The sequence below is a fragment of the Apodemus sylvaticus genome, chromosome 22 (assembly GCF_947179515.1).
Source record: "Apodemus sylvaticus chromosome 22, mApoSyl1.1, whole genome shotgun sequence".
Classification (NCBI taxonomy): Eukaryota; Metazoa; Chordata; class Mammalia; order Rodentia; family Muridae; genus Apodemus; species Apodemus sylvaticus.
Window position 1 is genome coordinate 55,361,631 of NC_067493.1, and position 27,341 is coordinate 55,388,971.

The following is a 27,341-nucleotide window of genomic DNA, read 5'->3' on the forward strand; positions in this document are numbered from 1 at the left end:
TGGTGGCCGAGCGGAGTTTTGATCAGGCGGACGCTACGGGCAGCCCGATGTTCGCCCGGCTTCGGCGGGCAAGGGAAGACCCGAGAGTCGCGGGCTGCGCAAGATGGCGACGGCGGCCGCATCCTCGTTGTCGGAGCCGGAGGTTGAGCCCCAGGCCGGGCCTGAGGCCGAGGGAGAAGAGGATGAGGTGAAGCCGGCGGGCGTGGGGAGGAAGGTGCTGTCCGGCGCTGTGTCCGCGGAGGCGGCCGAGGCTCAGGTCCCGGGATGCGACCTGCAGCAGGAAGGCGTGAGCGAGAGTGACGGGGATGAGGAGGACGCCATGGCTTCCTCTGCCGAGAGCTCCGCCGGGGAGGACGAGTGGGAGTACGACGACGAGGAGGAGAAGAACCAGCTGGAGATCGAGCGGCTGGAGGAGCAGGTGGGCCGCGGTGGGCGGCGGGCTCCCTTCCCTTGGGTCCCCCAGGCCCGGTCCGCCCCCTTGGTCCTCCGTGGTTATGGAGACCTCTGAGGTCGCCAGGGCGCCGTCTGCCACCGTGTGTCCCCGCGTCCCGGGCTCAGTGCGTGCCCAGGGCTTTCCTAAAGTGTTGCGTTGGATTTTCCCCACGGCTGGGGAAGTAGTGTTAATCCGATCTCACTGGGAAACTGAGGCTCCCGGAGGGCGCTGCCGCACAAGGTGACAGACACCTCGCTGAAATTGTTTTATCTTTTTAAGCTGGATTCAGGGCTTTTAGTCTTTTTGTATTTTAAACTTGTGTTTGTATGCATGCGCGGAAGCGGTTGTGTCTTAGCCGTATGGGTCCTGGGAATGAACTTGGGTCATCAGATGTAGTGGCAAGCCACTTTACTTGCTAAACCATCTCCACGGCTCAGGAGTGCCACTCTTAACCAGATGTTTTAGCCGTCTGACAGTAGGAGGACAACTTATTACCTATAGTAATAATGGCCAAAATGTGGCGTAGAACGGAAAAATGGTCGCGAGTGTAATAGAAGCGCAGAGGTTGAGGCTTTTGGTCTGAAGGCAGATTTCTTTCTTTTTTTTTTGTGGGGGCGGGGTTTCTGGCAGGATTTCAGTATGTAGCTTTGGCTGACTTGGAACTAACTCATCATGTAGACCACTTTGGCCTCGAGCTCCCAGAGATCTGCCTTCCTCTGACCCTCCTGCCAGGCCAGAGCCACCATATACAGCCCACCCCCTCCCCAACTCCCTCTTACTTATTTTTATTTTATGTGTATGAGTGTTTTGCCTGCGTGGGTGTGTGAGCAGAGATCAGAAGAGAGCATCAGCTCTCCTTGAACTGCAATTATGGGCGGTTGTCAGCGCTCTGTGGTTGCTGGGAATAAAACCTGGGCTCTCTGGAAGAGCAGCGGGGTTCTTAACTGCTGGGCCAGCATTCTTCTGGAATTCAGTAAAGGCTCTTCTACTCATGTGTTCTTGAGTGAATTTTTTTAACAGCTTCTGCTGTAGATTAGGAGCAATAATTCCTGTAAAATGTGACTGTCATAATCATTATAAGCCATGACTCCTGAATAATGAAGCTGCCATAGTAATTATGACCCCGGTGCTGGTCCCTAGTGGTAAAGTGGTCCCCGATCTGTTACTGATCATAACTCCTTCATGATCCAGTGTGCTAGCAGGGATAGCAGATAAACTCAAATTAGAATGATTCGAGCAAAGATGCAAGAATAGCCACTGTCTATGAAGTGTGGGCAGGGGAACCGGGGATGCAGGTTTTGTTCCCATAGCTAGTCACAGCAGGACTTGGTGTCCGTCTTCAGGTCTGAAGGGGCGAAGGGAGCCTTATGTTACGTGGAAAGCCTCAAGTGCGTGGAGGTAGCACCCGAGACCTGACAGTTTCCCCTCCATGCTTCTGCTAGTGCCTCCTGTTGGGCAAATCCAGCTGTAAACCGTTGTGCCAGGAAGACCAAAATCCGGTGCGCCCAGTTGTTCATAGGCCAAGGAGAAGATGCGGAGGAGTGGGGCCCCAAAGAGTTCTGTTCTCCTGAGGAAACAAGTCTCAGAGCAAATGGTAGGATGATTGGTCTGAACTCACACAAGTGAGACTTGATCTCTTATGGTCACCTGTGGTCCAGATATCCCCCCAGAGGTGCAGTCCCTCAGCAGTGTGAGGTGAGTAACACAGGCCAGTCAGCTAACCTTGTCTGGATTTCTGGTGCCGGTATTTTTCTAGTTTCAAAATGATGACCTAGCTTGCCCCATTGCCATAATGTCTAATTAGTTATTATGTCTAATAGAGGTCTTTTGGAGCAGGTGGTTATCACTTCTACTTTTTAGTAACAGATGTTCTAAATCCTTTTTGTTGTTTTAAGGGACAAGGTCGTTTTTTAAGAACGTACACTTATTTATTTGATGCTCACGGCAGGCGCACCTGTGCTGGGGCCGAGGACAGTTTGTAGGCGTCAGTTCTCTCCTCCCACCGCTGCTGTCAGGGCCCCGAGTCATGTTGTTGGGCTTGTTTGCAGGTGCTGAGCCATCTCTTCAGCTGTAAGATGACTTTGTAGCTCAGGCTGCCCTGGAATTCACTCTCTAGCCTAGGCTGGCTCAAACTTGAAGGTCTGTATTACACTAATTGTTTTTGTCAAAACCACCTTTCCATTTCAAGAAGGCCCCTTCCCTTTGCAGCGTAGAAGCAGAACGGGAGTGTCCCACCCTGGCTTAGCCTCGCACAGAAGGCTGTTTGCAGTTTGGGCTCTAGGAAGAAGGCTTCCTGAGCTAGCTGGTGGGGGTGGGGTGGGGGGCTGGGCATTGGCTCAGGTGTCTCCTTGTACAGCTGATGCAAGTGGTGTCTTGTCAGCCTCTGAATTGGATGGCACTGGTTTCTGGGTGCCTGTCCTCACTGGCCAACCCTGCTGAACCTCACACAGTCTGCCTGTTTGCTGTCCGCACGTCCTCAGGAAAGGGTTTTCTCATGTTTTCTTTTCTTTTCTTTTCTTTTCTTTTCTTTTCTTTTCTTTTCTTTTCTTCTTTTCTTTTCTTTTGTTTTCTTGAGACAGGATCCCTGTGTAGCCACGGCTGACCTGGAATTCACTGTGTAGATCAGGCTAGCCCCAAACTCAGAGATCTGCCTGCCTCTGCCTGAGTGCTGGGATTAAAGACATGTTCTGTCTATGATATCATCCAGTTTTCCCCCTTGAAACAGGATTTCTCAAAGTAGCCGAGGCTATGCCTTCAGTTTCCTCCCCTCTGCTCAGGCAGTGCAGGGATTGCCCAGGCCTAAATCATAGTGCTGCTCTCTCCGTGTTGGATCTTCCACTGAAGGTGCTTAGCGTTAGGCTCAAGTAGCGTGGCCTTTCCCTCCCACTCCCACTCGTCAATGCTGTCTCAGGGTCAGATGGTCTTAGATCGCCCGTTTCTCCCAGGAGACAGGGCTCGCCCCGCTCCCCTGTGGTCCCCCATTCTGCTCTGAGCGCTCCACAGTCCCTTCCCAGTCTCATTCCCGGACTCCTGAGGGGCTGTGGTTCTCTCAGGGTGGGGCTGCCGCCCGTCCTAGTCTCATATTCTCTTCGTGTTGATGTGTACAAGTGAAACAGGTTCAGTTCTGACCTTGAAAAGTTCCAAATGTAACAGTGAGCCTTTATGTTGCTGTTGTTGAACTTGGGACAATCCCACCGTAGTGTGAGATGTGGCTGCCAAAGGCAGGGGAGCCAGTGCTGCACAAAGTGCAGCTTAGCTCGGTCTTGGGGACAGGAAGATGGTGTTCGGAGGAGGAGGAGGAGGAGGAGGAGGAGGAGGAGGAGGAGGAGGAGGAGGAGGAGGAGGGGGCGTGGCAAGAATGTGCCAGCCCCGCTCAAAAACCAGACCTGAGGCTGGAGAGAGTGTGAGGAGCACTTGGCAGCCTGCCCAGACTGGCTTCTCAGCACGTGGGGCGGGGACTACCTGTAACCCCAGCTGGCCATGGCTCTGCCCTCCAGACTCTGGGAACAGTTGGTGCCAGCAACCTCAGATGTGCACAATTAAAGAAAATGTTAAGACCAACCAAAGAGCTGTGACTGTGGCAGTGTCTGTCTGGAGTCAGCCCATGTGCCAGCGGCTGTCTTGTCACACAGGAGTTGTTTTGTAGGATGTGGATGTGAGCCAGAGTTGGCGGTGCAGTCATGGGTCCGCACTGATTCTTGCTGTCCTTACTTCTTCTGTTCAGTAAAATGAAGGAACTCATAACACAGCTGCCATTTAAATCCCCTGAGCTCTTCGGGCGGAGACTAGCAGTGACCCCCCACCCCCACCCCACAGCAGGGGAGCGGAGGCTGAGGGAGTCCCAGGTCCCTTGGCTGGCTCACTCTTAAGATGGTAACTTTGCTCTTAGCTGTCCATCAATGGCTACGATTACAACTGCCACGTGGAGCTCATCAGGCTGCTGCGGCTGGAGGGCGAACTCAACAAAGTGCGGATGGCCCGCCAGAAGATGAGCGAGACCTTCCCCTTGACTGAAGGTGAGCCGCAGAGGGAGGAGCGAGTGGGGGGTGGGGGCGTGGAGCGGGTGTGGGGAGGACATCGCCTGCTTCTTGGTGTTTCATTGTCTCAGACTATTCTGCAGAATGTAGTCTGATCATACAGGTCCACCTGCGTAATACTATGAGAAACATTTTCTTTAATGTAACTTAACTTTACTGTGGTCTCTTCCATTCCAACAAGTGTGTAGTTAGCCTATTGTACCACAGAACTATAAATTTAGGAAAACATTTATAGTGTTCTTTTAAAGATTTATTGTATGTATGTGAGTACACTGTCACTCTCTTCAGACATACCAGAAGAAGGCATTGGGCCCCATTACAGATGGTTGTGAGCCACCATGTGGTTGCTGGGAATTGAACTCAGGACCTCTGGAAGAGCAGTCAGTGCTCTAACTTCGGAGCCACCTCTCCAACCCAACATTTATAGTTTGAAATCTAAGTTTTTCTGTATATGGGTAGTTTTGCCTTTGTGCCTGTATGTGTGTACCTTGTGTACACAGAGGCCAGAAGAGGGAGGTGGATCCCCTGGAAATGGGTCAGGGATGCATGTCGGCAGTCAAACCTGGGTCTCTGGGAGAGCAGATAGCTCCTTACGTCTGAGTTGTCCCTCCAGCCTGAACGTGTAGTGGTTTCATCTTGTTTCTGTCCACACATTTGCTCTGAGAAGCACTGGCAGCAAGCACCTGTGGCTGGGCCTCTGCGTATTTACAGCCGACTGTCCAGCGTGGCCGGCCTGGTGTCAGTCAGTCGGTCGGTTGGACACGGCTCTCCCACCTCCCTTTCACGGGAACATGTCAAGTGTGTAGCAGAGTAGTGAATGTGGCATGTGGCTTCTGCGCCTGTGCCGGGGTGCAGTCTGCTCTGCTTTGAGACCCGTGGGAGCCGGAGCAGGCTTGTGCTGAGCTGAGCTTCTGTCACCCTAGAGCTCTGGCTGGAGTGGCTGCACGATGAGATCAACATGGCCACGGACGGCCTGGACCGCGAGCGCGTGGACGAACTCTTCGAGAGAGCTGTGAAGGACTACATCTGTGAGTGCCTGGGCCCTGGGCGCTGCCTGCCTGAGCTGCGCTGCCCTGTGCTGTGCTTGAGGTGTTGCCAGGGAAGGATGCATTAGTCCCGCACTTAGAGTTTCCTTTTCTTTGTGATGTGTGATTGTTCAGTAGAGATTGTCTGGGCTTAAGATGAAATTAGAAAAATATTTGTGGGAAGAGAGTAAGTGTCTCCCTCAGCGCTTGTCTGACAGAGGGGATTTCTAGGCACTTAAAGTTTAGCTTGTATCTCTTGATTGAAACAGCCCCCCCCCCCCCACACACACACACAGTGTGCGATCGTCCTGCTCCTGCCTCCTGAGTGCTGGGACTAAGACATGACAGTCTGCTCCTCGGTCTTTTGTTGCTAATGTTTAGACCAGGTCTCACCATGTCGCTCAGGCCGTGCTTCAGCCTCTCCCTGACGTGTGAACAGGCGCGTGTCCTCACACACTCGTCCCTGTCACGAGCTCCAAGCCAGCCGGGGCTGCACAGTGAGTTCGAGGGCAGCTTAGGGTACGTAGTGAGATCCCATCTCAGAAACAGCAACAACAAAAAAGAGTGTGAGATATTGGCTTCACATGGTGTCTTCTACGGTTTGGACAACATCGGTTTTTTGTAGTTGGTTTGTTTCTTTTTTTTTTTTAAGATTTATTTATTTTTCTGGGCGGTGGTGGTGCACGCATGCAGTCCCAGCACTCTGGGAGGCAGAGGCAGGTGGATTTCTGAGTTCGAGGCCAGCCTGGTCTACAGAGTGAGTTCCAGGACAGCCAGGGCTATACAGAGAAACCCTGTCTCAAAAAAAACAAATCCAAAAAAGATTTATTTATTTTATGTGTATGAATACACTCCAGACACACCAGAAAAGGGCATCAGATTCCATTATAGATAGTTGTGACCCACCATGTGGTTGCTAGGAATTGAGCTCAGGACCTCTGGAAGAGCAGTCAGTGCTCCAACCACTGAGCCATGTCCCCTTTTGGACAACATGTTTTTTGAGAAGGACATTAAAACACTTTGAGAACTTGAGTAGGGGTGCTCTCCTGTAATCCAGTGCCCAGGAGGTAGATCGGGAATTTGAGGGCAGCTTAGAGTATCTAGTGAAGTGAAGGCTCTTTCGGGACACGAGACCCAGTCTCAAAGACAACCCAACCTCTGAGAGCAGCATTTGGGTCCTAGCTCTAAGATCACCAAAAAGGGAGTGGGTGTGTCAAAGGGACGTGGCCATGTGCCTTCTTAATTTGTGGTGATCCTCCTGCCTCTGCTTCCCTTGTACTGGATGCAGGTGTCCCCACCACGCCCATCACGGTAGGCTTGGCTGTCACAGTGTCCCATTCAGTGGGGAAGATGTTGGGATCAGAAACTCCACATGTCCAGAGTTTCAGGACAGGCAGGGCTGAGAGGAAGGCAAAGCCAGTGGATTCCTGATCTCAGGCTGATGCGCCTGCCTGCTTCATCACGTGGAGGACAGGTCTAGCAAGGGATGCTCTGGGAACTGAAATGTTTGGACAAGTGACTCAGACTTATGCTTACAGTCATTGAAATATGTTAGTGGGTTCCTTCAATCCCCCCCCCCCCCCCCCCCCCGCGCCCTCGTGTCTGTTTGTCTGTCTGTATAAACCCACAGGGCCTTGCATGGCTCCGTGCTCTACCCCTTCAGTTTAATGAACTGTAGCTATGTGCACTTAGTTGCATACTACCCTTAACTCTGTGTGTGTGTGCGTGCACGTGCATGTGTGCATGTGCACTTAGTTACATACTGCCCTTAACTCTGTGTGTGCGTGCGTGCGCGTGCATGTGTGCATGTGCACTTAGTTACATACTGCCCTTAACTCTGTGTGTGTGTGTGCGCGCGCGCGCGCGCGCCCGCGCGTGTGCGTGTGTGCGTGTATGCGTGTGCGCGTGTGCGCGTGCGTGCATGTGCACTTAGTTATGTACTGCCTCTTAACTGGGTGCGTTCGTGCACTTAGTTGCGTACTGCGCCCTGGCACGCTGTCTGCGGTCAGATCTTCACTGTGCTAGGACCATGCCGTCAGCCCCTCTGAGAGTGCGGTGCTGGGGATGCTGGGTGCCTCTTGGCAGGGCTCCTGTCCGCAGAGACAGCATGCATTTGGTGGGCACGTATTCTGTCTTCATGAGGGTGACGTGGGGCATGTTAATGAGCTGAACTTACAGGTCCCTTCTTGTTTTTTAGGTCCGAACATCTGGCTAGAGTACGGCCAGTATTCAGTTGGTGGCATTGGTCAGAAAGGTGGCCTCGAGAAGGTTCGCTCCGTGTTTGAAAGAGCCCTGTCCTCTGTTGGCCTCCACATGACGAAAGGCCTGGCCATCTGGGAGGCCTACCGAGAGTTTGAAAGCGCCATTGTGGAGGCTGCTCGGGTGAGTGAGTGCCCAGGCTCCATCCGAGCTTGTAGGAGACACGGTTTGCGCACAGACATCCAGGGGTCTAACTAGCTTTGCCAGTCTATTAAGGGATGGGCCAGTAACCGCACAGTCGGGGGTCTCCGGCAGAGTGAGTGCCTGATCTGACTCGGAAGGAGATGACTGTTTTCCTGATACATTGGAACAATGTTCTTTTAGTTACAAAGCTGTGTGTGTGTGTGTGTGTGTGTGTGTGTGTGTATATATGTGTGTGCATATGTGCACACATGGGTTGATGTGTCTTCATGGGTGTGTATGTTATGTATGTCTGTCTTTGCATCACGTTCAGTATGACTGAGAGGAGGTTTCACACTGAGGGGTGGATAGACAGCCGGGCCCTCTCTGGACCTCCTCATAGGTGGCCATCACAGGTCAAGCATCCAGAATGCTTTGGAGCACTTACTGACAATGGGACTGGAAGACTGGTCCTGTGACCTCCCGTGACACTGTGTAAAATGGCTCTCAGGCTGGTGTAGAGCCGGGGGCTCATTTTGTTTGTGCTGAGTGAAACTGACGAACGCAGCCTCGGTGACTGCCTGTCCTCAGTCTGCAGAGCACTGTGCTCTGTAGCGCCTGGTCCCCTGCTCCCAAACGTCATCTGGACACAGGCCTGGGCTGGCCTCAGACAACAGCACCTGCTGCCTCTGCCTCCCCAGCGTGGGCTCACGAACCTGCCATGCCTCGTTCTCCAAACACTGCTACATTCGTCTGCTGTGGCTTGACCATGGTGTGCTTCACGTGCGGTCACTACTGAGCCTGTGACTCTGCCTTGTTGCCTGTGTCTAGCTCTTGGCACTATGCTGTCTGCATCCTTTCCCAGCCTCCCCGAGGTCAGGTCCCCGTCAGGTTCCCGAGGCTGCGACCCTAAGTGCTCTCCGTTATGGTACCTAGGCTCTGCACATTGTAGTCAGTGTAGCCTCCTCCCTCCTCCCTCCTTTTCTGTTTTTCTTTCTTTTTATTTGGTTGTTGTTGGGGTTTTTTTTGTTGTTGTTGTTGTTTGTTTTTTCAAGACAGGGTGTCTCTGTGTAGCTCCAGCTGTCCTGGAACTCACTATGTAGACCAGGCTGGCCTCGAACTCAGAAATCCGCCTGCCTCCGCCTCCCAAGTGCTGGGATTAAAGGTGTGCACCACCACTGCCTGGCTCTCTCTTTCTTTTAAAGCGATTTATTTATATGAGTGCTCTGTCTTCCTGAACAGCTGTCTAGAAGAAGCAAGCATCAGATCCCATTAGAGTTGTGAGCCACCATGGTGCTGGGAATCGAACTCAGGTCCTCTGGACAAACAACCAGTATTCTTAACCTCCCAGCCATCTCTTCAGCCCAGATTTCTTTCTTTTTAAAAAGATTGGTTTTTGTTTGTTGCGTGCGTATATGTGTGTGTTAGTGTTATGTGTATGTTTTGTTGCATGGGTGTGTTAGTGTTACATGTACGCCATAGCTGCATGTAGAGGTCAGAGACAACTTGTGGGAGTTGGTTTCCCTTTCTACCTAGTGGACCTAGGAACGAGCCAGCCCTCTGCCCGCACAGCCATCTCACCGGCCTCTGTTTTCCTTTCTTGCTGTAAGCCGTAGAGGCCACAGTAAGGATGATGCCTCCTGTGTGAAGGGAAGGAAGTATTACAGACTCTGTTTTCAGTTGAGTTGACAGTTTGTTGGGAGTTTTTCTGAAGTGGAAGGAACCAATGCTTTACTGCGATTTGCCTCTTTAGCCCATAGCCGCCTTCCTTTCCCCTTCTGACCGGGAACAAACCTTTGATTCACAGCTGGAGAAAGTTCACAGCCTCTTCCGGCGACAGCTGGCGATCCCACTGTACGGTAAGAGAAACAGACCTGTCAGCAGCCCCCTGTGCTGCTAGTGTCCTCATTCACGGCCTTCCCAGCATCCCATGGGGCAGGCAGGATTGGTGTTCTCCATATGATTGGAAAAGTCTGTTTCTAGTTGTTAATGCTAAAAGTTATTAGGCTCAGAGGCGGGGCGAGAGGCTGTTTCCTGGGGCCCTCTTGACTTTTTTTTTTTTTAACTTTAAGACACACTTGGAAAGGGGACAGTATCTCATTTCCTGGGACACTGTTGATCAAGAGTCCCATGCTGGTCTGTCTCTGCATGTCACGGGTGTTCTGCCGATCCTACGGTGACTTGTTTCAGAAGTTGGTTGTAGCCATTCACGTTTCAATTTTAGGGGCTTTGCCTAGGGTCTCTTGTGAGTGAGCCCATTGTGCGAGGTCGGCACCGCCCTTTTCTACCTCAGGCCCTGCTCAGAACCCCAGAGAAGCTGCTCGAGCCCTGAGCTCTCTTATGTCATGGCTCCCTGGGCTGCAGATCTCATGTTTGCACAGGCTGCCCACTGGGGTTCCTGGGTGCTGTCCATTAAAGGCCAGCACTGACCTGTTTGTAGTTCATCTGACACAGTAGCATGAGGCGGCCAGGCTGCTCTACCTTAGCTTTAGCTTCTTTCTCCACCTCACCCCGAGGATCACAGAACACACCGCAGAGGCGGAGGGAGGCCCCAGGAGGGAGAGGGTGGAAGTGTAGGACCATTGTGCAGCTCAGAATCAGTGCTGAGAGCTTTGTTCGTGCTCTCACTGACCGATTAGCTAGGAAGGTTGTCCAGCTATTGTTCTGAGATGTACTGAGGCCACGTGTGGTCTCCACAGAACTGGGGTGCTGTGGGAGGGGTGTGGGTGACCCTGTTGTCTTCTGGCTTTTTATGTTGATAAAATTCAATGGCACAACCCACAGCCTGAGTCCATCTTTCCGTAGAGATGGAGGCTACCTTTGCAGAGTATGAAGAGTGGTCAGAAGAGCCCATACCAGAGTCTGTGCTTCAGAGCTATCAGAGAGCGCTGGGGCAGCTGGAGAAGTACAAGCCTTTCGAGGAAGCGCTGGTGAGTGCCCTGCTCCCTGGGGGCTTTCCTGAAGCGTTCCCACAGCCTGCGGCCCAGTTGCACAGCAAACAGTCTCTTTAAGGTTTGTTACTGTGTAACATGTAGTTCACATAACAATGTGAACATGCGTGTTCCTAGCACCCAGGTTAGAAGAGAGCATGCAGTGCCCTGGGCGGTGCCTCTGTGCTCCTCCCTGGTGCTGCCTCCTCCCTCTCCCTCGAGACGGTCACTTGATGGCTTTTGATTGTCCCTCTCGCCCCTTGGGTATCTGTGCTCATGTGAACGAACCCTTAGCATAGTCCTTGATGCTGCTTGTAGAACATTGTAGACATGGTGGTTCAGGCTGCGATTTTTTTCTTGTGCTTGTGTGTGCGTGGTTAGCTTAGGTGTCATGCGTGTTCAGCCATGTGCTGCCCTGTGGGCTTGTATGTGTAGCAGTGTGCATGCAGGGGCACAGTGTCCTCTGTACACACAGAGGAGTTAGAAGAGGGAACTTGCTGGTCACAGGGTCGTGCTGCAGAAGGGCCTGGGTGCATGCACCCTGCCAGTAGTGAGGGTCGTCAGCTCCTAGTCCCATGTTGGCGTTCCGTATGTTTAGCCTGGGCTCCGAGTCGGGCTGGCGTTTGTGGCTTTCCTTTAGAATGAGAACATCTGCTCTTGTGCGCTGGCCATTGGGGTTTCTTGTTCTCTGAAGCCGTTTCAGGCTAGACGTTGTACAGCCCTTTCCTCCTTTCCCTTTTCTTTTTCTGGGTACTTTTTGAGAGTCCTGGCTTCTACTGTTGTCTTTTTGCTTTTGAACTACTGTCTTTGCTGGCGATGGTTCATTGACGTGAAACCTTAGCCTGGATTTCCTGTCTGGGTCTCCATCGAGCAGGAACAGGCAGGCAGTAACAATCTGAAGATTGTTAGGTTGTGTGGAGGGCCAGTGTGGTGCTGATGATAACAAGTGTGTCCCTTATTGCAGTGTAGAGCTGGCTACACAGTGACTGAGCGTGTGCCCTGGCTCTCTGCCCGCCACCCTGCTTGTGCCATGGCAGTGCTGACAGTTGACTGCTCTTCCCCGAGTCTGGCTTCCTGCAGTCTGTTTCTGTCAGGCCTACACTCAGCTTTTCAGTTCTGTTAAGTGTTTGCTGCTGCTGCATAGATCCTGTGCTCAGAGTGAGGGAGCTCCCGTCTCACCCGGGAGGCTGTGGTAACTCCCGGAGCGCGCACACTGTGTGCAGGCTTTAGGCAGACGGTGGCTTGTGGTGAACTTGTAAGCTGTTTCTTTAAATGTGTGATGTACAGAATGCAGTTGGCATTCCCACCATGGCTGTTTTCTCATCCACAAGCGTGCTCACATAGGAGTGTGAGTCTTCGGTATCTTGTAACAGTGACATTTGTGGGTGGCGCTTACCACACACCTCTCTGCTCTTACTCTTAAGTTATCTTGCTTTTTGGCTTGCCCCTTCAGTCTTTGCTGTCAGCACCACCTCAGACAGTCGAGTTGGTCCACGTTGGCAGCCTTTCTGTGAGCGCTGCCTCCCTTGTTCTGCCCCTTCTGTTGACTCTCAGCTCTGTATCCGGAATCCTCTGGTTGACGTTAATGTGTGCTGTCTCTGCACCCGGGGCCCCCCCGGCAGCAACTTTTCCCTGTCTTGTATCCAGCAGGCCCTCCCTGCCTTTGTTTTTCTTGTTGACAGCTGTTTTCAGGCCGTAGCTTGCACTGGTGTGATGTTCTGAACCACAATACATGTGTCTCTTATGGATTGTCACAGACAGCTGTCTGTCATCGACTTGCTACTTGGAAGGGAATCAGTGGTGTCTGTGCTTTGAGCCTCCCCTTGGTTTGACGTGCTGTCCTGCAGTCTCATTATCTGAGGTGGGGCAGGCAGAGCCCTGCCGTCCTCCGAGCTGCCTTGGGCACCTTGACGAAGAGACTGAACCGTGAGACAGGAGGTGCCTGTTTTGAACCCAGCCCCACCACTTAGGAGCTCTGATTCTGGGCAAACGTGGGTTTCATTGTGTGTCCGATTCCCTGGCTGTGAGACAGGGCAGTTCCAAGACCGGCCTTGTACACGAGCTCTGAGATCAGTTGAGAAGCAGCTGGACTCGGTGGTGCACGCCTTTAATCCCAGCACTTGGGAGGCAGAGGCAGGCGGATCTGTGTGAATTTGAGGCCAGCCTGGTCTGTGTAGTGAGTTCCAGGATAGCCAGGGCTACCTAGAGAAGCCCTGTCTTAGACTCCCCCTCTAAGAAAAAAAGTCAGCAGAAACTTGACCCTGAGTTGTCTTTGCCGTCCTTCGAGTCCACCCTCTGTTCTGTCACTGGAACAGCTCTTGTCCTTGAGTGGCACAGCGTCCTCGTTATGGAAAACATGGCTCGAACGCTGCCGGCTGCTGCTGTGTGAGGGAGCCGTGTGCGCTTCTCTCTTTCATCTGTGAATGGTGTGTGTGCACTTACGTGCACACAGCCCTGTGCCCCACTCTGGCTGTCAGCAGAGTGGGGCTGAAGAGGTTAATGGTCCGTCAGCACATCGGCCCGGCCCGCTGTCTGCCTTAGGCTACACCTGGGTTCTAACACTGCCCCCCCCCCCCCCCAGCGAGGCCTTCACTGCAGGCTGGGAGCACGGGAACGGTGGGCGTTGGCAGGCTGCTGTGCTGTCAGTCATCTCTGTGCTCGGGATGCTGTAGAACAGGCTTTGGGTGCTGGTGCCTGAGGCTCCCAGTGCTTACAGGCCGTAGATCTGTCCTGTCGTGGGCAGTTCTGAGCAGGAGGACCCGGTGGCTGTCTCTCATCCTGGGTTAGCTGCTCTGGCCAAGGCTTAGTTGTTTGAAGATGTTTTGTGCTCCTAAAACTGCCAAGCACTTCCGTTTAACAAGTGTGATTTTCCTGTGCTCCAGTTGCAAGCAGAGGCCCCACGGCTGGCAGAATACCAAGCTTACATCGATTTTGAGATGAAAATTGGGGATCCTGCTCGCATTCAGTTGATCTTTGAGCGTGCCCTGGTGGAGAACTGCCTGGTCCCAGACTTGTGGATCCGCTACAGTCAGTACCTAGTAAGATAACGGCTCCACTCTGTTTCCTTCAAGGTAGAACCTTCGTACCAGGCACGGCCAGGAGCCACGTGTACTGGCTGCACCATGCCCTCTCTGTTTCCCTGCCCACTGTCCCTGCTGTCTTCTTTGTCATTTGCATGGGAATTTACTGCATTTGATGCTACTTTAAACTGATTGGCAACTCTAGAGAGAATTTGTCTAACAGATTAATGTTCCAAACTACATTTCCATTATGGAAACATTGTAAACGTGATGGATCAGGTGAAGTCTTCCACACACCCAGACTGGCCTGTGTGGCTGGGCTCCCTGTTGGCATCCCTGTATCCTTCCTGGGTCTCCAGCTCTGACCCAGCATGCACACGATCCCTGTGAAAGGGCCCTGGTGAAGTCCATGCGTCAGGGATGTGTCTCTGGGCTGTGTCCGATGCCTAGGTCCCCTGTCCTACCTGTCTTGTGCTTTCCTGGTAATTTCTTCCTAGAGGAAGCCAGGCCACGGCATTCTTTTATATATCTTTGTTGTCTTCATTTCTTTTGAGACAGGTCTCAATATGTAGCCTAGCCTGGCCTCAAATGTGTGACTCTCCTACCTCAGCTTCCTGAGTGCTGAGGTGACAAGTGCACACTTGTGCACCCTACTGTGATGACATTTCCAGTTTGCTGTGCTGGGCATGTCTCACTGATGATCATGAGTTACTTTTCTCATGGCCAAAAACCTGAAAAGAAGCAACTTAAAGAAGAGGCTGAGGGGCGCTGCCCCTGTGTGTGTGGTGTGTGTGTGTGTGTGTGTGTGTGTGTGTGTGTGTGTGTGTGTGACGTGGCTCTGGCAGAGGTGTTTGCTTAAGGCATGGTCTCAGTCGGGGTCCAGAGACAGGGTCCAGGGTGGGTAGGGCTGAGCTGTAGCCCTGAAGGCTCTCATCCCTCTCCCTGGCCCACCTGCTCAGCAGAGCCTGTCGCCCCAAAACAGTGTGCTGCCAGTAGCTGGTACTGAATTGGAACCCTGAGCTTGTGGGGGCGTTTCCCTTGAAGCTCTGACATCGAGGAAGTCTGACAGCCTGTCTTTACTCACTCGGGAATCCTTTGTCACAGGATCGGCAGCTGAAAGTAAAGGACTTGGTTTTGTCTGTGCACAGCCGTGCTGTGAGGAACTGCCCGTGGACAGTGGCCCTGTGGAGTCGGTACCTCCTGGCCATGGAGCGGCATGGACTGGACCATCAGATGATTTCCGGTGGGAACATTTGTGTGGGAGAATTCCTAAGCTATTTCTTAGGATGTTCTTCCCGTGTAGCTCCCTGGAGCCCAGGCCTGCTGGGGAGACACACATGAACCCCCATGTCTGGCAGCTTTAGCCTCCTCTGCACTGAGGAGCAGAGCTGTGGCGCCTTGAGCCGGCGCCCAGGCCTGCCTTGCAGCAGCAGAGCTCTTGTAGCTACAGGCCGTGTCTGGTTGGTGTCCCAGTGCTCCTAGCTTCTGACACTCAGGAGTTTTGTAGAAGTCACTCTGTCTTCCTTGCCCGTCTGGGCCTCGGCCACTGTGGACAAGCCCTTGGTAGACCACAGTGCCCCTTTCAACACTTGAGTCTGTTCTTTTCCTTCCTTGGTGTGTGGTGCTGGGGATGGGACTCTGTGCCCTGTGTATTTATAAAAGCATAACTTATAAGTGCATAAGTCACATTTATTGATTTTGATGGCCTTGTTTTTGAACCGTCAGTAGTGAATGTTGTATCTTGTGCATTGCAGCAACCTTCGAGAACGCTCTGAGTGCCGGCTTCATCCAGGCCACGGATTACGTGGAGATCTGGCAGGTGTACCTAGACTACCTGAGGAGAAGGGTTGACTTCAAACAAGGTACAGTTGTGTGGCCTCCTCAGACTGGACTATGTGTGTGTGCATGTGTGCGCGTGTGTGTTTTGTCTGTCTGTCTGTGCATGTGTAAGACAGAGATCAGCCTTGGGTGTTGTTCCTCATGAGCCAGTCACTGACCTTTTTTTAATGTATGTACTTATGTATGTAAGTACACTGTAACTGTCTTCACACACACCAGAAGAGGGCGTCAGATCTCCTTACGGATGGTTGTGAGCCATCATGTGGTTGTTGGATTTGAACTCAGGAACTTTGGAAGAGCAGTCAGTGCTCTTAACTGATGAGTCATCTCTCCAGCCCCCATTCACTGGTGTTTCAGACAGGGTCTTTGATTGGTTGATCCTGAGTGTAAGCTTGGCTGGCATGGCAGCGGGCACCAGGGATGCCCCTGTCTCCAGCAGTGGGACCACAGGCATGTGTCACCTTACTGGCTTTTTGCTTGGGTGCTGGGATCTGGTTCCTGTGCTGTCATGCACGCACTTTATGACTGCTGTGCTTTTTCTTAACATATCTTTTGGAGATAAGTGCCTGTTCTTCAGACACATTGTGATTGGGAGGGCTTGGTGAGTGACTGGCCATCAGTAATGTTTGTCTTCAGAAACTAGCAGTTTCCAACTAAAGCCAGACCGTGGGTGAAAGGAATGTTGGTCCTTGGGCCTTGGCTGGTTTCCTGCTGCCGCAGGGGCCTTGCCCTTCATTTTCTGTGTCTGACCTTCCACAAGCCCTGTCTTAGTGTCTTTTCTGTTGCTATGGGAAATACTCTGACAAAAGCAGCACAGGGGAGAAGGGTACATGTCTCTCAGTTGAAGGCACAGTCCAGCACATTGGGGAATTTCTCCATGGAGCTTAGAGCGGCCTTCATAGGACATCTGTAGTGAGAAGGGGAGATCCGCAGGTGCCAGAGCCTCTGCTTATGACCTGTCCCTCACACAGGATCCCATCAGGCCAGTGCCGCCCACAGTGGGCAGGCCTCCCTACGTCCATTAATGGAACAGATCATTCCTCACAGGCATGCTCTGGGGCCTGTCTCCTTGCTGATTCTAGATTCTGGGGGGTTGACACTGACTCAGAAACCCCAGATTTTTTTCCAAAAGACTGGCTTGTTCTTTTAGATCTTTGTCTGCAGGGTCCCTCTCCATACCAAAGGTCAGCTAGGAAAACCCTGGGTCACACCTGCTCCATGCAGTCCCTGTGCCACCCCCCTGCCCTGGGTCACAGGCTGCTCCATACAGTCCCCATGCCACCTGCCTGTCTCTGCTGGCCAGTGCCTGTACTTCTCAGTACCACCATGCTGTCCCACCGTTTCTCATTGTGAGAGGCTGTGTGATAGGTTCCTGTGTCCAGAGCAGGCCTCCATGGTTCTGGTATGAGGTTTAAAAATGCTGGCTTTGGCGGCTTTACGAAGTTCCGCTCTCCTTTTCCCACAGACTCAAGCAAGGAGCTGGAAGAGCTGCGGTCCACGTTCACGCGTGCTCTGGAATATCTGCAGCAGGAGGTTGAGGAGCGTAAGTGGCCCAGCCCGCTGTCCTCCCAGCCACCCTGCCTGTTGTTGCTTTTGAGCCACTCTGGGCCAGTGCTGGCTTTCCGGTCACCCTGACTGTCTGCCCCATTCCCTTCCGGAAGGTTTCAGCGAGGGTGGAGATCCGAGCTGCCTGATCATGCAGAGCTGGGCCCGGGTTGAGGTGAGTGCCTGCACAACCTGTCCCGCCCTCCTCCGAAGGCCTGTGCGACATCCGTGAGGATTGGGGCAGGAGCTGAGTTGTGGTCTAGCCCACCCTTACTATGCTGTGCTTGATTTGTTTTCCTGGTGAGGATTTTCCCAGCCAGAGCAGCACAGCGGCCAGTGCCTGGATGCTGGCTGTTGACCATTCGTCCCTCAGCCCTTCCCTCCCGCTGCCTGACGGCTGCTGAGGCTGTGCTGTGAATGAGCGAGCGGCTCTGTCTCTGGCTCTAGCCTTGTCCGGAACACAGACTGTTGGAGCGATAGCGGGCAGTCAATGCGATTCCTAAGCCAGGGACACGGAGACAGTGCGTTCCCACTGATAGAGTCCCAGTCCTGCGCCATGAAGGGCTTGCTGTCTCAGAGAGGCAGTGGAGCTGTAGGCCAACAGTGCTGGAGGGAGGCCTGGGACCTTCAGGGATAGTGTGACAATTGGTCAAGAAGGAGTTTATAGACATGCCTGTGTGACTTTGCTGCCAGGGGGTTCAGGAGGTGTCCTAGCTGATCTTGTTAATGTGTCGTAGGCGCGCCTGTGCAATAACATGCAGAAAGCTCGAGAACTTTGGGACAGCATCATGACCAGAGGAAATGCCAAGTATGCCAACATGTGGCTGGAGTATTATAACCTGGAAAGGTGGGTGACCCGAGTGGGTGGTGTCCTTATCCAGCCTTGGCAGAGCCGACTCGAGCCAGCTCCTTGGGTGGGCACCTCCCTCCCTCCCTCCCTCCCTCCCTCCCAGGTCCTGTGGCTGGCAAGTCTCTGGATCTGTGGGGTGTGTGTGCGTGTGTGTGTGTGTGCTCCTATAGCCACGAAGTTCTAAGTCGTTTCTGCTTTTGAGTTTTGCATGAGCCTGGTTGGACTGGGGCGCGGGGCACGATTTACTGTACTCTGCACAGGAAGCATAGGGCACTGACAGAAGGGAAAGTGCCGGGTCAACCAGGACTGCACTCACTGCCCTCAGAGCTTACGGTGGGCTTGTCATGGCGCGTCAGACTGTGGCCCTCTAGACTTGCAGTCTTCTCCCTCCCTCCCAAGATCGAGGCGCTGTGTAGCCCAGGCTAGCTCATGGGGACACACCTGCTCAGCCGTCCAAGTGCGTCCCTAGATGACAGCTTGAACTCACTGCAGCTGTCTGATTCAGCGCATAGTGAAAATCCACCATATTTCTAATACTTTTTCCTTTTTAGAAAAGTTTGTTTTCCCATTTTAAAAAAATGCGTGCCCAAATTAAACTAGTTAAAATGCACCTAAGGGTGTGTGGGAGAGTGAGTTTCTCAGGACCCTGTCCCAACCAGGCTTGTCAGGCTACCCCAGTGACTCTGACACTTCCGTCACTGTTTGTGTGGGAGGCCAGCTTACTGTGCCTGCAGATAAAAGTCATTTTAGAGATGACAAAGTATGCATTTAGCATATATACAGTTTTTCTTAAAAGATTTATTTATTTCATGTATGTGAGTACACTGTCGCTGTCTTCAGACACACCAGAAGAGGGTATTGGACCCCATTACAGATGGTTGTGGTTGCTGGGAATTGAACTCCGGACCTCTGGAAAGGCAGTCAGTGCTCTTACCTGCTGAGCCATCTCTCCAGCTCATAAGCACATTTTTTTAAGAAAAAAGAAAAAGAAATTTTCATACTTACCAAACTCTACATAATTTTGTGACACAGTCTGGGATTTAAAAAACAAACAAACAAAAAAACACCATACATTTATTTATTTTGTTCTTCTTTTGAGACAGCCTACGTAGGCCAGGCTAGCCTCAAACCCATAGAGATCTGCCTGTCTCTCTTCTCTAGCTACTGCAATTGAAGGCATGCAGTGTCTCAACTGGCTTAATACCTTTTTTATGGTTTTATTTTCTGTTGGCGGGTGAACGTTTGTCTGTGTGTCACATGGGTGCCTGGTGTCCACAGAGGCCTTGTAACTGGAGTCACAGGTGGTTGTGAGCCACCATGTGGGTGCTGCTGTGTCCCCTGCAAGAGCAGATGGTGTTAACCGTTGAGCCATCTCTCCAAATCCTATTCTGGTGTTTTGACAAAAAAAGAGACGGCTACCTACCTGGCTCCTCATGTCTGTCTCTGCCTCCCTCTGCTGTGCTGTAGTTCTCATTGTGAGTATAAAGAAGCCGGCCTGAGCACAGGTGGGAGGAAGGGCAGCCTCACAGCCCTCTCATGAGCTTGCTGTCCGCCCGCCACGATAGCAGAACTCAGCAGGGCCAGGTGGAATGTGCCCCTTGACTCGATAGACCTTTGGCCTGATGCTGTAATGCTGCAGTGTTCGCTGTCTTCAGGAAGTGCCATCCTTTCGTGCACACAGGAGCGCCTGTGCACTTCCATGTTCTGCATAGCTTCTTGTTGGGAGGTTCCTTTACGTCCCTAGCATGTGCCAGCACCAGCACTGTGACAAAACCCCAGGACGTTAGATGTGTGGATTGTAGCCAAAGCACGCCTGCTCTGAAGGTCTGAGTGTGTTAACGTGCGTGCATGTGCTCGCACGTGTGCACACACACACACACACACAGGCCAGTGTGATGAGCATCTGTGACTCTTCAGGGTAAAACCTGACTCAGCATGAAGTTACACCATTTTGGATTCATGGTTCATAGAGCCCTCAGTGGACTGCAGAGAACTTTGTCCGGTGCAGCCAGGAGCTACACTGTTTCCTCCCATGTGCACAGGAGGCCTGGCTCCAGGCTGCTGCCTGAGGTGTACTTCCAGGCGCTCCTGGGTAGGCGAGAAAAAGCATGGGTACTTAAGGAAGGGTCTCCCCTGTGACTGCAGCACCTGGAGCCTGCAAGACAAGGCCGGGCTGCTTCTGAAAGGTGCAGTCTCCTGCCTCAGCAGGCAGCCCGTCCATGTTCTCTCCTCAGGCCCTGAAGGCAGCTGTTTGTTCTCTGCTCTAGGGCGCATGGCGACACGCAGCACTGTCGGAAGGCTCTGCACCGAGCGGTCCAGTGCACGAGTGACTACCCTGAGCACGTCTGCGAAGTGCTGCTCACCATGGAGCGGACAGAAGGTGGGAGCCTGGGCCGTCCTCTGCTAGCTGTCTCCAGTGGGTGCGTCTGTCTGTGAGGACAGACTGCTCGTCTGTGGGAGGGAGCCCGCTTGCAGCAGCGCTCAGCCTGCGGGCATAGGAAGGCATGTCCTCAGGTTCCTCACACTCCACCACAGTCACGCGGGACTCGTGGGCGCTGCCACTGGCAGGGTCTGCACCACAGGCGCACTCGGGGAGCAGGAGAGGCAGGGCTCCAGAGACACCGTCTTGTAGGCCCTCCGCCGTAGCAATAGAGTTCTGGAAGATAGCAAGTCTGGATTAGGGAGAGACTGACCTGCAGATCAGACAGAGAACCGACAGGGAGCACACTGGAGCGGCTCCCCGCTCTGGACTTTATGCACTTTGTATTGCCATGTTTTTATAATCTCTACCATCAAGAGCTTATACAGTCAGGTTTTTGTTTTAAGTGTGTTTGGGGGAGGAGGACACAGCAGCGGCCCAGGACTGTTGGAATCACAGATGCGGATTCCCATGGTGTGCGCTGTCTTAGAGCAAGAGCCACAGCAGCTCTATGAAGGGAGCTTTGTGCTCTGGAGCAGCGGGGGAGGGAACACCGCCGCAGCGAGAGGTGGGTGTGTGAGCCCTGCCTTTCTGTCTCTCCAGGGACCTTGGAAGATTGGGATCTCGCCATTCAGAAAACGGAGACTCGCCTGGCTCGTGTGAACGAGCAGAGAATGAAGGTGAGAGCGGTGCTTCCTGAGGGTTGGGGGCTGCTCTGCCCCTTGGTGTGCTGGGCCTTCTGTCTGCACCATGTGTGGGCAGTGCCCACAGTGGCCAGAGAGGGCATCAGATCCTGGGACTGAGTGTCAGACAGTTGTGAGCTGCCATATGGGTGCTGGGAATTGAACCTGGGTCCTCTGAAGAGCAGCTGGTGCTTGTAACCACTGACTGTCCTCCCAGCCCCTTCATCAGATACTAGTTAAAAAGCATCCGGGTCAGAATTTAAACTTACCCTTTGCCGTTTGTAGCCTCAGTTAAAGTTTTGGACTCGGTCACACTAGGTCACGCAGAAGCCCTGGGGCGCACAGCCTCTCTCCTGGAAGCTGTTGGAATTGACGGCTCCTGGGAGGGGCCTTCAGTCTCCTTCCAGGGTGGAGCCTAGGGTAGGTTGCCCCTCCACTGGATGGACTCTGGACACACCTGTGGTACCTGTAGGACTCAGTGGGAAGACAGACAGACAGATGGACAGCTGAGCGAGATGTGGGCCTGGGATCCAAGAGGACTGGAGTCCCGGGAGACTGGGGAATTTGATCGAGTGTTAAAGGAGCCACGCCAGGCTGTGCGTGGTGCATGACAGCTCTAGCTTGCTGACGCCTCTGGGGTTTTCTGAGCTGGACTAACTGAGGTGGAAGACCCATCCTAAGTGGGCGTGGTGCTGTTTCTTGGCTAAGTTCTCAAATGAAATAAAAAGAATGGGCCAAACACAGCCTGCAGATATTGCTTCCCTCTCTTGTCTGGGGATGGCACCGGCTGCTTCGGGGTCCTGTCCTCAGCCCCACTGTAGACTTGTAAACGGCTCTAGTGTGAGCTCAGGTTAACCCAGTCTCTAGGGGCTTTTGTCAGCATTCTGTCACAGCGGAAGACAGCGCGCTTTAGGACTGCCTGTCTCTTTTTCGTGGTGTGTAATGATTGCGGTGTGTATTCAAAGTCTCTGAGTTATGAGTCTCCTTGCTGCGCTCATGCGGTCATGTATTGTATGAGAGTTCCCACCCCATCTCACAAGTGAGCCAGCCGGCACTGCGCAGCTTCTAGAATGCCCTGCCCTCTCTCACTAGGCTGCCGAGAAGGAAGCGGCTCTTGTACAGCAGGAGGAGGAAAAGGCCGAGCAGCGGAAGAAGGTGCGGGCGGAGAAGAAGGCCCTGAAAAAGAAGAAAAAGACGCAAGGTGCAGAAAAGCGCAAGGCGGCCGAGGACGATGAGAAGGAGTGGGGCGAAGAGGAGGAAGGTAGGGCCAGACTGGGCGGGGCTGCACGTGGCAGTCACTACAGCCTCTTAACTGCACGAGCGGCTCTCTCTGGGTGAGCAGTTGAAACCAACCTCACCTTGAGCCGTCCCTGCTCAGTCAGGAGTTATGACACTGTCACCATTTCGTGACTGCTAAGGACCCAGTTAAACATTCATGGTCTATGTACAAGCCCTGTGCTGCTTCTTGAGACAGTGGTGGAGGCCGTCCAAGCCCAGCCCGTGTCCTCTGGTCGGATGCAGGAGCAGGGCTCTGGCCAGTATTGAAAGTGTGTGTGTGTGTGGGGGGGGGTAGACCTCTGCGTGGGGCAGGAGCGTGTGGGGGTAAGGCCCCTGCATGGGGCAGGAGCGTGTGGGGGGCAGACCCCTGCGTGGGGCAGGAGCGTGTGGGGGGCAGGAGCGTGTGGGGGGCGGATGCCTGAGGCTTGGGAATGGCTTCCCAGGTCGTTCTCCATGACTGGGCGGTGGGCATCTCTGCTCTTGGTTTCATTGTGCAGCACCTTTGCTGGGGTGTGAATTGGCCCACGCTGTGGGCATGTGGCTGTCCCTCCTGTGTACACTGTGCACTGTGTGGTGGGACTGCTGAAGGAGTGCAGACCAGGTTAACTGCCTCTGCTTCTCTCGAATGCCAGCAGAGCAGCCTTCCAAACGGCGAAGGACGGAGAACAGTGTGGCCTCTGGAGCGGCCTCAGCTGTGGAGGAAGAAGCAGAACTCTCTGGAAGATGCATAACAGTAGACGTGGCTCCCCCTTCCAAGCAGAAAGAGAAGGCAGCCTCCCTTAAGCGGGATGTGGCCAAGGTGGCTCACGACAGCAGTAAGGACAGTGTCACCGTCTTTGTCAGCAACCTGCCCTACAGCATCGAAGAGCCGGAGGAGAAGCTCAGGCCGCTGTTCGAGGCCTGTGGGGAGGTGGTGCAGATCAGGCCGATCTTCAGCAACCGTGGGGACTTCCGGGGCTACTGCTATGTGGAGTTTAAAGAGGAGAAGTCGGCCCGACAGGCCCTGGAGCTGGACAGGAAGAATGTGGAGGGAAGGCCTATGTTTGTGTCCCCCTGTGTGGATAAGAGCAAAAACCCTGATTTCAAGGTATGGTTTTTTGAAGAGGGCTGTGGCGCTTGGAGCCACAAGGGCTGTTAGCTGACAACACAGGGCTGTGAGAGCTCAGGCTGGCTCACGGCTTGGTCGCTTTGAGCCGCCTCCACTTGATTGGTGGTGACCATAGTGAACGCTGGGAAGGATGGCTGCTTTCCTTTGGGTGCTTAAGAGGGTGGCCATTCACCGAGGTGGCGTGCCTCGTCACATAAGACTCTGAGACCAGCTGTGGCCCAGGTGTGCCGTGCAGGACACACACATGCTGGGGTGCACCTGCCTGAGCGTGGGCTCTGCCTTTCTGCAGGTGTTCAGATACAGCACCACCCTGGAGAAACACAAGCTCTTCATCTCGGGCCTGCCCTTCTCCTGCACCAAAGAGGAGCTGGAAGGCATCTGTAAGGCTCACGGCACTGTCAAGGACCTCAGGCTGGTCACTAACAGGGCTGGCAAGCCGAAGGTGAGTGGGGACAGCAGACTTTGGGTCTATGGCGGGAGGTGGATCCACCTTCAGGTTCTGACTACTACCACTGGTGAGGGGGAGAGCGATGGAAAGCGGCGGACAGTGAGCTGTGGGTCTGCCCACCCCCCACGCCCCATGCCGGGCTTACAGTTTCTCTGAGGTGAGCACAGTGTGAGAGGCCTTTCAGTTTTTAGTCAGTGACAGCCAGTGAAATGGTTAGTTGAGGGATAGCTCTGTAGGCAGGACGGCAGCACTTGGGGTCACTGCAGATGGGTGCCTCTCACTGACTGGGCTGTGCACTGTGTTTAGGGCCTGGCGTATGTGGAATATGAAAATGAGTCCCAGGCGTCCCAGGCAGTGGTGAAGATGGACGGCATGAGCATCAGAGAGAACGTCATTAAGGTGGCAATCAGCAATCCCCCGCAGCGGAAGGTTCCAGAGAAGCCAGAAGGGAGGGCAGCCCCAGTCCCCCGGCAGACGTATGGAGCGTAAGTGTCTGCTGCTGTTCTGTGCAGGTTTGTCCTGGCCAGTGCTGAGGGGCAGAGTCAGGTCTCGGGCAGGGGAGTTAGTCAGACAAGCCAGGGCCTGCTGCTCTGAGGGTGACCTTTGGTTTCACTGGCCATGGGCGTGCATAGCAAGTCTCCAAAGAGAAGCAGCTGGCGGCATGCTGTGCTGTCTGCCAGTCCACCAGTCCACCAGGGCCTTGTGAGTGCTAGGTCCTGGTGATAAAGACCACGGGGACAAAAGGGTTTATGGGTGGGCCACTTACATAGTCTGTCCTCAGAGGGAGACAGGACAGGAGCTGAGGCCAAGGAGAGGCCGTGGAGGAGCACTGCTCACTGGCTTTCTCCCCATGTTTTGCCCAGCTTGCTTTCTTAAAATATTTTGCTACTTATATTATGTGTTATCTTGCCTGCACATGTGTCTGTGTACCACATGTGTGCAGTGCCCACAGAGGCCAAAAGAGGGCAACAGATCCCCTAGAACCATTTGTAGTTACAAATGGTTGTTAGCACTTTATGGATGCTGGGAATCTAACCTGGGTCCTCTGCAAAAGCAGCCAGTGCCCTTAACCCCTGAGCCATCTCTCCAGCCACTCAGCCTGCCTATCTGCTTCCTTTTCCTTTTTTAAATATTGCTGTCTTTCTTTTTATGTGTATGTGTGTTTTCCTGCATGAATGCATGTGCACACACAGGGAGGATGTGTGCAGTGCCTGTGGAGGCCAGAACTGTAATTACAGGTTATGCACCTCCTGATGCCGGGTGCAGGACTCAGACTCAGTCCTGGAAGAGGAGCAGGTGCCCTTCTCTTAGCCCCAGCCTGCTTCCTCATACAACCAAGGGCAGGCCCCGCTCAGGGACTGGGACTTCCCACATCAATCACCAGTCAAGAAAAGTGCTCTCCTGGTGAATGCACAGGCTGAATCTGGGGGAGTCAAGGTTCCCTCTTTGTAGATGGTTCCAGAATTCTCAGGTTAACAAACCTGGCCTGCACAGCTGCACTTTATTCTGACATGGAAAGGGTTTAGCCTCCTGCAGAGCTGGGTCACAGCATCTGCCTGGTGAGCCAGCCCCAGGCAGTAAGTTATGGCAGTTTCCATGCCTAAAACAGAACCTGCGTGGTTCCAGGACGTGGGTGGCAGTCAGCCGGGCGGCTGCCATCCCCACACGGCTTGGCGGCTCTGCTCACTGATGAAAGGGACTGGCAGGGCCAGGCTGTTTGAGGTTGGAGAGACGGCAGCCGTTTTCGTTATCTCCGTGACTTGGCGTAGGCATGCTCATGGTTAGACCTGTAAAGATGGAGGCTTGTTTACTGCCCCTCACTTCCTAGCTGGGATCAAGTGCCTCGTGGCTCCTGCGCTGTTTTCTTGGTGCAAGGTTAGGACTTGGCTGTCTGCATGCTGGGCCAGCGACAGCTCTCTTCTGACCTGGCCTGGTAATCCCAGCATCTCAGTCCAGCCAGGGCCGCGTGTCTGTGCTGCCAAAGGGTCATTCTGTTTGCTCTTCTAGGCGCGGGAAGGGAAGGACCCAGCTCTCGCTTCTTCCGCGAGCTCTGCAGCGCCAAGGTGCTGCTCCTCAGGCTGAGAACGGCCCAGCTCCGGGGCTGGCAGTCACCACCTCTGTGGCCACCGAGGCTCCTAAGATGTCCAATGCCGATTTTGCAAAGTTGCTTCTGAGAAAGTGAGCAGGACTCTGAGATGGGAAATGCCTTCCCTGCTCCTTCACGCTGGCCGGGCTGGCCACTGTGGGCCCTGAGACAGAAGGGCTGGCACTCCCCTGCGCTCCCAGCCTCCTCCGGTGTAGGTGGGAAGGGAGAGCCTCTGTTGAACATGGTGGTGAGGAGCGTTCCCTCACATTGAGGGTGGAGGCCGACCGCTCTACGGGCTGTCCACGGTACGTTAGTGGCCTAACAGGAGGGACACTCTGGGCTCTTGAGGCCCACCTGTCCTGACACTTTCACGGCCTCTGGCCCTTTTTCTACGAACCCCGTCCCCGGCCCTGCACAGCACGCGTGCCCATCGCTCTGCAAGTGTGAAAGGTGGAATGGAAGAGCCTGTCACTTGTCGGATCGGCCTGTCGAGTGAAGTAGGGACACACAGAAGACACACGTGAGGGGCTGTTGTCCAAAGAGGCCATGAGTTTTTCTATTATGTATTTGTAATTGACACTTGGACTGTTTGATGTCCCTGAGAGTGGCATGTCGGCAACATTTGTTCATAGGGATTGTGTGTCGGCCACTGTGGACCACTTTCTTTGCCTGATGACTGGAGACCTGAGCCCTCTGTTCAAACACTGATGTCCAAATGCCATGTCTAGTGCAAAGTTGAGCTCCCCCGTTTAGTTTTGTTTATTAAACTGAAGTTCTTACGGAAGCCTTGTGCATTGCAGCCAGGTGTGTGTTCATTATGGCTATGGTGTTTGTGTGTGTGTGTGTGTGTGTGTGTGTGTGAATTGGGTGGGTGTGTGTCTCATGGTGCACCTGCTTTTCCTCAGCTCTGTGTTAACAGCTTGTGCAAGTCAGCCTGTGTCACTGATTACATGGTTCCGCAGTGACAGACTGGAGTTTCCGGCAGTCTCACCTTGCAACAGTTTCTGCCCTTAAAGGGCAGGGGGCAAGGGAAGGGAGGGCAGTGGGGAAAGGACTCGCTGTATAAAAGCGTCTTGAAGACAAATGTGAGGGAGCCTTGCATGTGTGCTGGACGCTGACTGACTTGTGTGCTGTGTCTGTGAGTCAGTCGTGCATTCCTTGATGTTTGTTTAGGTGTAGTCAGGGAACCCAGGTCTTGTGCAAGCTAGACTGTTCTCTGCACTGTAGCCCTTGGCCTACATTTAAAAACTTGGAAGAAAGA

At 53.5% G+C, this 27,341-nt stretch overlaps 1 protein-coding gene across 4 annotated transcripts; it reads left to right on the top strand.

Moving 5' to 3' along the window:
* The first annotated feature begins 67 nt into the window (after positions 1-67).
* Positions 68-26,864, top strand: Sart3 (spliceosome associated factor 3, U4/U6 recycling protein). 4 transcript variants are annotated; one of them, XM_052167845.1, is made up of 19 exons: positions 68-418; positions 4,323-4,449; positions 5,394-5,498; positions 7,693-7,877; positions 9,628-9,733; positions 10,680-10,804; positions 13,687-13,842; positions 14,929-15,067; positions 15,579-15,686; positions 17,129-17,206; positions 17,325-17,383; positions 17,946-18,055; positions 20,326-20,438; positions 21,081-21,157; positions 22,253-22,421; positions 23,071-23,525; positions 23,836-23,988; positions 24,301-24,479; positions 26,002-26,864. In XM_052167845.1, the coding sequence occupies exons 1-19, from the start codon at positions 104-106 to the stop codon at positions 26,174-26,176; spliced, it is 2,934 nt and encodes a 977-aa protein (XP_052023805.1). In that variant the 5' UTR covers positions 68-103; the 3' UTR covers positions 26,177-26,864. The 4 variants fall into 4 exon arrangements, with proteins under 4 accessions (XP_052023805.1, XP_052023806.1, XP_052023807.1 ...); XM_052167846.1 differs by having other exon boundaries at positions 23,074-23,525; XM_052167847.1 differs by having other exon boundaries at positions 9,682-9,733.
* The last annotated feature ends 477 nt before the right edge of the window (positions 26,865-27,341 follow it).

Coding starts and splice junctions, on each gene's coding strand:
- Sart3 (XM_052167845.1), top strand. CDS start 104: ATGGCGACGGCGGCCGCATCCTCGTTGTCGGAGCCGGAGGTTGAGCCC. Junction 17,207..17,324: donor GCAGCAGGAGGTTGAGGAGC/GTAAGTGGCCCA, acceptor CCCTTCCGGAAG/GTTTCAGCGAGGGTGGAGAT. Junction 23,989..24,300: donor ACAGGGCTGGCAAGCCGAAG/GTGAGTGGGGAC, acceptor CACTGTGTTTAG/GGCCTGGCGTATGTGGAATA.